Genomic DNA, 11,939 nt, shown 5'->3' on the forward strand with positions numbered 1-11,939 from the left:
ACGTGGTACCTTCAGGCATTTCGAAATTGCTCTCAAGGATGAACCAGACTTGTGAAGGTCAACCATTTTTTTTTTTTTTTTGTCTTATTTCTTGGCTGATTTCTTTAGATTTTCACATGATGTCAAAGAAAGAGACACCGAGTTTGAAGGTGGGCCTTAATATACATCCACAGGTACTCCTCCAATTGACTCCAATTAGCCTATCTGAAGCTAATTGGCTAATTGTCTAAAGGCTTGACATCATTTTCTGGAATTTTCCAAGCTGCTTAAAGGCACACTTAACTTAGTGTATGTAAACTTCTGACCCACTGGAATTGTGAAATAGTCAATTAAAAGTGAAACAATCTGTCTGAAAACAATTGTTGGAAAAATGACTTGTGTCCTGCACAAAGTAGATATCCTAAACAACTTGCCAACTATAGTTGCTAATATGAAATCTATGGAGTGTTTAAAAAATGTTTTTAATGACTTCAACCTATGTAAACTTCTGACTTATATACATATATATATATACTGTATTGAACTTTGTCATTCAGCTGATGCTTACATAAAAAGTGCTTGTCGTTACACCCATACCAGGAACAGTTCTCATAGAGCAATGTGAGGCTAGAGGTGCTTATAGTTCACAGCAATGGTCATAGCTCCTGAACCACGTCTTAAGTGTGTTTGAACCTGCAACTTTTCTTTTTTCAGTTTGCCACTCTGGACAAACAAATATACCTATAGAGTAATATAGTTTAGAAATATAGTGTCATACAGCATAGAGTAAGGTTGTCATTTTACAAGTTTATTTACTGTAAAAACAAATTAATAAATGTGTGTGTAGAATGATTGAGACATTTCATATTTTTTTAAAACTTACTTTGTGTCTCAAACTCTTTTTCATTGAATAAACTATATATGACCATTTAAAATGATTACAATACACAGTCCTTGTAAAATTGTAGCGATGAGGAAATCTTTTCTATTTTATGTCATTTTATCTAGTTCACTACAGGATTTGTCTGAAAATCTTCGAAGCTGTCTGTCTTTGTATACGATTTAACACGAAGGGATTAGATGAGGTAAACTAGATTTCAGGGATTTAAAGTGTAAAAAAGGTTTGTGGTTTTTACCGCAGGGACAAACAGCAGTCTGATGTTGTTGTTGAAAAAGTACCCAAAATGTCTTGTGCGTACTGAACTAGTTTTTCCCCAATCCTAGCTGCTTTCCCGATTAATCTGTTGAAAGTAATTTCCATAATTTATTCAAAAACACATCCTGAATTTACAGGTGCACTCTGGTTAATTGTCTTGTGCTGATTGTTTCTTAAATAAGATTGCCTTGATTTAATGTAGTTTTAAATACACACCTTATTTCACACATAGATTTGCTCACGTGTCAGAGAAATCTTATTCAAACCATCAATTTGTTTCTGTTTTCCTGCACACATATTAAAAACACAATTACAATCACTGCATTGGAAACATTGCCAATTGCAACAATGACTGTTGGGGAGACCAGAGCTAGTTGTCACATTTTTTGGCCAACAAGAATTGTTATTAATGCATAAAATTAAAACATATAAAACACGTGACAACTTACGTCCATGTAAATAAGAGGTTTCATCTGTCAGCCTTATTTTAATTTGTTCAAAGTTTAAATAAACAAAACCTACCTCCCTACACTAACCGTTAGTGTCATAAAAAGCAAATGTGAGATAGAAACGCAATTGCCGAAGCAACCACATCATTTTGTGGTGCTTCTACGACACTTTCGGCTCTTCAAGACTCGTATCCTCATACTTTTCATTGTAAGTGCAACGCTCTATCAGTTGAGCTATTGCACAATTTGATTGGGTTTCATTAAGCTTATAAATGCGGTTATAAAATGAACTTACATTTTTTTTTCTTAAATATTGCCTTACAAGTCATGCCCTGTAGTACAAGTGCCAAGATGTCATAACACAGAATTTTGTGAGGAATAGGGTGAAAAGTATGTTTATTAAATGACAATCCGTCGTTTTACTCCTGATTTGTGTGAAAGGGAATAAAAGTCATTGTTATTGTAGAGCCTAGTGTTTATTTCACTAAGAAACTGCCGCAATACACACACCAACCACTTTTATGCACTCACCAACTACTTTATTAAGTACACCTACTTACTGTATTCATGCAATTATCTAATCAGCCAATCATGTTGCAGCAGCGCACTGCATAAAATCATATAGATCTGGGTCAGGAGCTTCAGTTAATGTTCAAATCAACCATCAGAATGGGGAAAAATGTGATCTCAGTGATTTAGACCATGGCATGATTGCTGATGCCAGATGGGCTGGTTTGAGTATTTCTGTAACTGTTAATCTCCTGGGATTTTCACACACAACAGTCTCTAGTGTATAGAGAATGGAGCGAAAAACAAAAAACATCCAGCGAGCAACAGCTCTGTGGACAAAAAGGGCTTGTTAATGACAGAGGTCAGAGGAGAATGGCCAGACTTGTCCAAGCTGACAGGAAACACGACAATAACCAAATAAACACACGTTGCAACATGCTATGCAGAAAAGCATTTCTGAACGTACGTCAAACCTTGATGGATAAAGTGAAGGCCACACAATTCAATAATTAAAGACCTGTAATGCCAAGGTGATGCAACCAAGATGAAAAAATTGCAAATCGGGATGGTGTGATTATCTTTATATTCATTCAATTAGCATTGCACTACAAAAAAAAAGAAGCAGAAGTTCATGAATTATATATATATATATACACACACACACACACACACACACACGAGCGAGAAGGTTTCAGTTCGACACATGAATATGTTATTGATTTACATTTATCACACACCGTAAAAACACAACTTTGTACCCGTTAAAAACTATGCCCAGCAGCAGATATATGTAAATGCCATAATACAGATCAGAAAATATATGTCCTTTAAAAATACTGAAGAAAAAAAAAAAAAAAACAGAAAGACACAGTGTTTTAACCACATTTTGTGCAAACCATCTCCTTGTAAACTGGCATTGCTCTGTAAACCTGATTACACCAGAGAGCATGTGCTGCCCTCCAGTGGCAGGAGCTTAAATGTGCATTATCTGCAATTGCAGCCTGTAGGCCCAAAACTTAAAACCTACCACAAATTTTACACATTAGCATTCCAAATTATAGTATGAATAGTCTCTTTTGATTCTAAGTGTAATATAAAATGTATCATATTTAATATATAGAAAACAGAACATTATAACCAACTCCTGGGACATATTTTAACAATAACAGTAAATGCTGTGAATAAAAACAAATATTTCAAGAACAGTTAGTTCAAGCAGATCTATTAAGAATACATGTCAAGAACATGTCCAGGTCATATTTGGAATTGTATTTGGAATAAAGAAAATGCACAGTAAAATTATTATATATTATTTAAAAATCATACATATTTTTTTAAATAATATTTGTAAAAATTGATAAATATTTTTTAAATAAAAGTACATTTATTTTATTTTATTTAAAATGGCAAAATGTGGCCTGAACATGTTTTCATGAGATTCATCAAAAAATAATCATGACATCAATTAAAAATAACATGAATACAGCAGTCTGTGAATTTGTTACCCTTACATCTTCAGTAAATGTGTTCCAGCGTGTAATCAGTTAAATAACAAGAGAATTAAATGTGTAATTAGTTTAAAGAATGCATCATATAGTGTAATCATGATTATGTCTTCTGTGCAATGTTTCAAGAGGTAAACTAGACGATTCTCAACTGAATTCAGTGATACAGTACCTCATCTGATTTCACTACTGCTCAATGAGACAAGAGTTTACCACCTGTGTGGCACAGGAGGGTAATACACTGGCATGGAGTGATCACACACGCTGAGGTCTGAATGGCCGCTCACAGGATCACTCTGGAGCAGGATCTCGTTGCTCCAGACCTCCTTAGATGACTTTTCACAATTAATCAGCTGGAAATCCTGGTCAACACAGATCTCGATTTGGCCCAAAGTCTGGACCTGGCCTCCCTGCAAAAATTAGATTGGATTAAGACATTTTGTGAATCTTGGGCCTTATTCATGAAACATTGGTAAAACAAATTTCTGTGAAAATCGCTAGAGAAACGATTTTTTTTATTGAGTTCAACGGGAGCTTTTATGTTAGATGGGATTCGTCACGAATCACAGATTTACATACAAGTTTGTTCCGCTCATGTTTCATGAATAAAGCCCATTGTATTGAAAAGTAAACTTAAAATACATATTTATCTCCTGTACTTGTTTAATACATATTCCTGGTCTTATTGTGCATTATCCATCTGTGCACATTGTTTTAAAGAAAAATATAGGGTAATACTTTACAATAAGTTTCTATATGTTAACATTAACGTGAACAAAATGAACAATACTTTTACAACATTTATTAATCTTAGTTAATCTTAGTTAATGTTAACTTCAACATTTACTTAGTTGAAAAAGTTGTACATGTTAACATTGTTAATGTTAGTTAATCGAAATATATTTGCTCATTGTTAGATCACGTTAGTTCACTGAGCATTAATAAACGCTGTTAAAATATTCTGTTAATGGTTAATTCATGATACATAATGCATTAACTAATGTTAACAAATTGAACCAATACAGTGAAGTGTGACCAAATAATGTTTTGTTTTCATTTTCAGATTGATTGGTTGGGCCAATAAAAGCATGAACAAGAAAGAATAAAAAATGACCGCGCTACTACCATGATTTTTTGTAGTATGTAGGACTTGTAGCATGATATTAAAGCACAGATCTGTTTTTTTTAATGGCTGATGCCAATACAGTTATCTAGAGAGCTGGATGGGTGATGGCCAGTTTAATAACTTCAGCTTTGGGCACTTTCATTTCCCAGGGATTGATTTTTATTAAAATGAACAGAACTTTTTGTATATGGTCTCATTAAAATGGACTTTGAAACTTTTTTCACCAGACATTCATCATTTATTTTTGGTATTTTTCAAATGTATAGATTTAGTTGTTTTAGTCTTGTCCCAGACTTTCAATATTAAACTGAAAATTCATAATAAAAACACGAACATCAAAACAATGAGTGAACTAACCTAAAAGAAATGTAGATTTATTGTGTGAAAATTATCAGGTTTTTTTTTTTATTAAGCTGTTGAAATTATTTTTAATTTCTGTCACACCAAAAATGTTGCACCTAATATTTTTTCTTCAAAAAGTTTGTGTACTTGTTAACCAATTTGACAAGTGTAATTGAAGAGCATGCTTGAGATGAAATGTATGAGATATTTGAAGAAAACAAAGAATTATAGAAGTAAATATCACTTGTGAGCATTTTTATTGGGCATCATTTCCAACCAAGCTCAAATTTTTCCAAATTAAGCAAAAAGTGTGAAAATATTATTTAATTGTGTATATTTAGGATGTATAAAATGTTAGCCATGAAATTCAACTTAGCAAGACTAAAGAGTCAGAGCCATTTTATTCCAAAAACATGAAACATTTCATTTCCACCACAGAATTCTAGTTTTAAAAACAATACAGAACTTGAGATGTGCTGGAAATGACACACAGACTCTGTGCTGGGAATTTCTAACTTTTCATTAGACCTAATTTTAATAAGAAAAAATAAATAAATACAAAAATGACAAATCTTCATTGATGTATATAGTATGTGCATACACTGTTGGACGTTGCAAATGTTTGAGAGTTTGGCCGTGACAACTTCCTCTCCTTGGTCTATAAATATGGATTGAAATGCATCACAGTTCAATTCAATTAAAATACAAAATGAACACAATATTATTTTTACAATAAACTATTTTTATCATATGTATTTTATGTACCAAACACTATATTAACATTTAAATAAAGGGAAATTGTTCAACTTTTTTCACTGGGTCTCAGGAACTTATGGTAAAATGACATCACCGCTTGTAATGTAAAATAATTAGATTAGATTTGGCTGAGCAGAATGCATATATGAAAAAACACAAACATATTAAGTTAAAACTTTAAATATATCTTATAATAATCAATATTTTCAAAGCTCTGTGATTATTATTTATTATAGTGGGCATGAATAGAATATAATGGTGATTGAGAGATATACCTCAGAACCTATTGTATCATATTTTATACATGTACTTTCAACATGCTATTTCAATAAAATAATATACAACATTTTAACCAAGCATAACTTGCTTATATTCCGCAAATTCTCATTTTAAAATATCAGTAACAATATAATCATTAGTCACTTTTACTTTATTAAAATAAGCTATCAATTATCCCAACATAAGAGTAATTTTTTGCGGAAGTCCGCCACCATTTTAAACAGATGGATACAAACATTAGCTGTGTCTCATTTTGAACGCTGCATCCTCCGGAGGTCGTATTTGTCGACCGCATATGTCATCAAGGCTGTCTTGTTCCAGAAAAGCGAGTAGGACACTCCAAATGCAGCCTTTGAATGCAACCTTTCATGGGAATTCGGAGGATGCATAAGGTGTATCCATCGTGGGCACTCACAACCCACAATTCTTTGCTTCAATGGAAATGAACATCATTTGTCTGAAAAAATTATGCCAATTTGCTCAAAGAAATTATGTTTAAATGCAAGTGATGTTTATTCCCAAGTTGAAGTACCTCAGTAGACAGGTACATAGTATATCATGTTTATAATTATAGTAATATATAATTCAAATAAAGTATTATAGACAAAAAGTACACTTGTAAAATCTATTTTCTTTTCTCTACATCAATATAACTCTCCTAAAATAGACTTTGTTCCCATGCCACTCTAAGCACTCGTGCATGTTAAAGAGTGGCGTGCTGTCATTGCAACCATGGTAAGTTTGGTTTCCGTTTGTTCTACAAAGGCTGTCTCATTTAAACAAGGCTTATTTAAAGGAGGACGCTCGGTATACCGCTGCCTTCAAAGGACGCGTCCTAGCTAGCACTCAGGCTTCGAAACAAGACACAGCTATTGAAACCACTTTTTTCACCAATACCCACTAGATGGTGCCATAAAAATGTGAGCCTTACATAACATACGTTTTTGTGGCTTGAACAGAGATTGAGACAGGAGCTGTTAAATGCGGTGTATAATTTTTTATACATATGGTGTTATAGGGTTAAACTAGTGAGAGTGTGAAAATTGTTTTAATGAGGCTTTACTTTCTAGAAGTTGAAGAAACACCCATTAAGTGACTTGGTACAATTTAAAGCAACTCTGAATCTAAACCTTTTTTACAGAATATTTTGAAACAAAGTATTTGAAACAGCAATTGAATGTATCCAACGACCATGCTATACAATATATCAAAGTACAAACAACCATGGGATTACCATGTGATACCATCACTGTACCATGGTACCACCATGGTGTTTTATAGCAAGGCGGGTTTAATAAGTTCTGGCTTTTTCACATTCATACCTTTTGTGGGTGGATGCACTGAATCTTTGTCTTGACTCCATAGAAGCTGGTAATGGCCGTCTCTACAGCATCAAACTAAAACAAGCAGAAAATATGACTCATTTAATCACACCATTGTGGTTAATTTCAGTTCAGAAATAGAGAAGTTGGATGAATGCAACAGAAGCTTTCAAGGAGTCAGACTCCAATGAAATGCTGATATTGCAACGAATGCAGCATATGATGGGAAACAATGACACATTCTTTTTTTTTCTTCTCCCAATTTGGAATGCCCAATTCCTCATGGTCGCGTAGCGATTCGCCTCAATCCGGGTGGCGGAGGACGAATCCCAGTTTCCTCCGTGATCCGAGACAGTCAATCAACGCATCTTATCACGTGGCTTGTTGAGCGCGTTTCCACGGAGACATAGCGCGTGTGGAGGCTTCACGCCATCCACCGCAGCATCCAACCACAACTCACCAAGCACTCCACCGAGAACGAATCACATTATAGCGTCCACCTGGATGTGACTACTCTCCATAGCAACCGGGCCAATTTAGGAGACCTGGCTGGAGTCACTCAGAACGCCCTGGGATTTGAACTAGCGAACCGAGTCCTTTACCACTAAGCTATCCAGGCCCCCCCAATGACCCATTCTTTCATATTTTCAATTGAACATGACTGAGCTGTGGTTTAGGAAAAAGCATTGGTTCCTCTTATTAGATGAACAATGGGGAGAATGAACTAGATCATCATATCATTTAAGTAATCACATGTTGTGGGTTTACTGACGTGAACAGAAAACAACAGGAAGCTGGACCGTTACAGTAAACACACTGCCAAAAGCAACCCAAGCTTCTGAATTATTTACAAATGAATAGCAAATCACAGACAACACGCACTACATCTCTGGTCAAATGTCATGATAAAAAAACAGACATCTACTTTACATTCAACAGCAAAGACACAGAGAAAACCTCGAGGGGTTCTGCCTCTCACACAGAAGGCAAAACAAAGTAAATGCGGCAAGACTGAAACGGAGAAAAATGGCTTCAAAGTTACTTGGTTTTAGAGTGAGTTTTGTAGTTACTGCAGTTTTCATGTTATGATTTCTCAGAATCGGAGCATAGTGGAGCCAAATCCACTTGCTACAGGATTTATCAAAGTCTTATGGGCCGTTCACATGATCACGTTTTGGTGTCCGTCTGTGCTCTTTTTCCATTGTTAGTCTATGTAAACATATGCTAGATGGCATGTCCTGTTGTTTTTTTCATTTTCACTGTGTTTTTTAAATGTTGTGAATAACTTTTAAAAGAGCGTTTCTAGACCAGCCTTCTGTTATATGCGTTCCGTCTAGCTTTTTAGGCACAAGAACACATTCGGAGACCTGATTTGGTCAAAACTTAGTTTTGGCAACACAAGTAGTTAGAAGACACTTATTCTACTTACTGTGTAGTGCTCTTCAGAGGGCACAATTTGGTGGTTCCTTAAAACACTGAAAACACATAACACTCATTAGGAAATGTGACACTAGGGCTGAATAACTCGTACTGTGATTTACCGTGGGTTATTCAATTTCAAATCAACAAAATTCCAGAAACTTGGCTGAAATGTATGAGTTTGTTAATACCTTTTCTGAATAAAAATAAACAAATGACAATAAAAGCCAAAATATGAAATGCCACGGATCAATATTTACAGAGTTATCCATTATTTTAACGGAAAGGTAGAGTCAAATTTACAATTTTCACCTATGATTTTGGAGCAAAAACGAATGAAAAAGAAATTTAAAATCCTTAGAAAAGAGGCAACATCATATTTTATTTATTTATTTTTAAAGAGAGAGTCAGCTTAAAAAAATGAAGCTTATAACTGATTTTAGGTCAACCATTAAAGAAACGTATTTCTCCACAGAAACGCAAAGACACCTGTACTTCAGTTTCACATTCACAAGGAGACCTGAGATGGTTTTAACAGGGTCCAACTTTACCAAAGAATACACATAAACAACATAAATTAAGTAATACTACAAAAGAGCTAAAACCTCAATGGATTCTTAATAACTTGAAATGCCCCCATGTGTTCTCTTTGATCAAGGAAACACAATTAAATAAAGCCTAAGGCATTATGGGTATTCCCCATAGCCTCAATTTTGTACCCAATCGTTTGATTTATTAACACTTAAAATCTTAAGTCCATGTATTTTAAAGAAAAATAAGTTCAAGGAACTTAGACATTTGAATTAAGAGCCCAAAACTTGACTTTTCAAGTAATGTTTAGATATCTTCATCAGAGTTCTTATCAGAGATATGGTGCTCTCAATGTGGCTCCATCAAATAATTGCTACATTTATGTATGGCTTTTGACCCCCCCATACAAAACAATGGATTACTTTTAAAAAAAAAAAAATCTACCAGTAAAAAATGATCAAAAACTACACTTCAAGCCAGTAACCTCTAGTTGAGTTGACACTGAACAACCCTGTGAGATGTTGGTCAGACCGCCCACCCCTAATGTCAACAATGTACAGTATATATAATATTCAAATATCTGATTCAAAAACACTTTGTTGTACCTACTGTAGCAACTTCCTGAGCTTCCCAACTTGTAGAAAGACTCAATAACTGGCTTTACTACAGAAAAACAAGAACTCACCTACTAAGGTCAAACTTGTGGTACAGCTCAAGAGCTTTGCTGAAATATTTATGTTGACTGTTGAGAGACTCGGCTTTTGCAGCACAAGTTCCATGTTTCAACCATTCATATTCCCTAAAAACAAACAAAGCAAATCACTATATGGTTAAAAAAAAGGAAAGATAACCTCAGCCAAGCCTTATTCTTCAAATGCTGTATAGATTATGGGTCTTTAGCGGCACCAAATGGAAAGTATTGGGCCTCAGAATGTATGCAACTTTTACAAAGTTCTGGAAATACCAAAATTCTGAAGATAAAGGCATGAGCAGATCTGGCCAGAACTTCTCCATTTCAGGCAGTATGTCCTGAAAAACATACATTCACATTACATGGTACGTATAACTGAAAAGAATAATATTTTTGAAACAGAAATTTAAGAAACTACCTTGATCAAACTTTCATTAAAATGCCAGGATGAGTTACACATATTGCCAGAGTTGGGCCTGCAATAAATAACACACAAAAAATAAATAAAAATAAAACAAAACAACAACAACAAAAACTTCAAATACTACAGCAACAAACAATTATCATCATAATAATCACTGGCTTTTCATCAAAATTAGATAATGAGATTTAGGGATTTGGAGATTCACATAACAAACATACATATATGTTGTGGCCGATCAGCCACAACATTAAAACCACCTGCCTAATATTGTGTAGCTCCCCTTCGTGCTGCCAAAACAGTCCAACCCCAACAACTGTACAGAGCAGTTATCGGAGTTATCATAGACTTTGTCAGTTCGAACAAGTCTGGCCATTCTTGGTTGACCTCTCTTAACAAAAAGGCATTTTCGTCCACAGAACTGCCGTTCACTGGACGTTTTTGGTTTTTGGCACCATTCGGAGTAAATTCTAGAGACTGTTGTGCAAGAAAATCACAGGAGATCAGCAGTTACAGAAATACTCAAACCAGATCGAGTGGCACCAACAATCATGCCACACTCCCCATTCTGATGGTTGAAGTGAACATTAACAGAAGCTTCTGACCCATATCTGCTAAACTTTTGCCACACGATTGGCTGATTGGATAATCACATGGATGATTGTTGGTGCTTGACAGGCTGGTTTGAATATTTCTGTAACTGCTGATCTCCTGGGATTTTCACACACAACAGTCTCTAGAATTGACTCTGAATAGTGCCAAAAACAAAAAATATCCAGTGAGCGGCAATTCTGTCTACAAAAATGCCTTGTTGATGAGAGAGGTCAACAGAGAATGGCCAGACTGGTTTGAACTGACAAAGTCTACTGTAACTCAGATAACCTCTCTGTACAATTGTGGTGAGAAGAATGCTTTTCAGAGATGCGGATTGGACTGTTTTGGCGGCACGTGGGGGATCTATACAATATTAGGCAGTTGGTTTTAATGTTGTGGCTGATCGGTGTGTATGTGTATATATATATATATATATATATATATATATATATATATATATATATATATATATATATATATATATTTGTAAGGAATAATTGATGACGGATTGTTTAATTATTGAAAGATAATGCACACCCGAGGTGGTAATGCAGTCAGGAACCGCAGTTGTTAAAACCTTAACAACTGTTTTCAACCCCACTGAGATGCAGGTGTGCGCTGACATGACTGCTCTGTTTTTGGCAGAACCGCACTGTGAGTGAGTGCATAACGCTCATAATGCATGTGTGCCCACGTGTGTGTGTGTGTGTGTGTGTGTGTGTGTGTGTGTGTAAAGAGAGGGGGAGATGGAGCATGAGGGTGTTTCCCAGAGATATTTCAAATGATATACAAACTGTTGTATTGATCATGTGTATCTAGCTTTAATAGAGCTCAAGAATTTGTTGCCAGTTCGAAAACA

The 11,939-nt window shown here is 35.0% G+C and overlaps 1 protein-coding gene across 1 annotated transcript in view; it reads right to left on the reverse strand.

Annotated features, from left to right (window-relative positions):
• Positions 1-1,842: 1,842 nt before the first annotated feature.
• The window catches only part of LOC127617871 (ribonuclease T2-like), a 14,496-nt gene continuing 4,399 nt past the window's right edge, over positions 1,843-11,939 (reverse strand). Inside the window, exons 5-10 of the mRNA XM_052089990.1 lie at positions 10,484-10,541; positions 10,339-10,403; positions 10,060-10,173; positions 8,854-8,899; positions 7,425-7,499; positions 1,843-4,009 (exon numbers count right to left, since the gene is read on the reverse strand). Of these exons, the coding sequence (XP_051945950.1) occupies positions 3,809-4,009; positions 7,425-7,499; positions 8,854-8,899; positions 10,060-10,173; positions 10,339-10,403; positions 10,484-10,541 (559 nt within the window). The 3' untranslated portion in view covers positions 1,843-3,808. The remainder of the gene's footprint in view (positions 4,010-7,424; positions 7,500-8,853; positions 8,900-10,059; positions 10,174-10,338; positions 10,404-10,483; positions 10,542-11,939) is intronic.

The sequence above is a fragment of the Xyrauchen texanus genome, chromosome 24 (assembly GCF_025860055.1).
Source record: "Xyrauchen texanus isolate HMW12.3.18 chromosome 24, RBS_HiC_50CHRs, whole genome shotgun sequence".
NCBI classification, from domain to species: Eukaryota; Metazoa; Chordata; class Actinopteri; order Cypriniformes; family Catostomidae; genus Xyrauchen; species Xyrauchen texanus.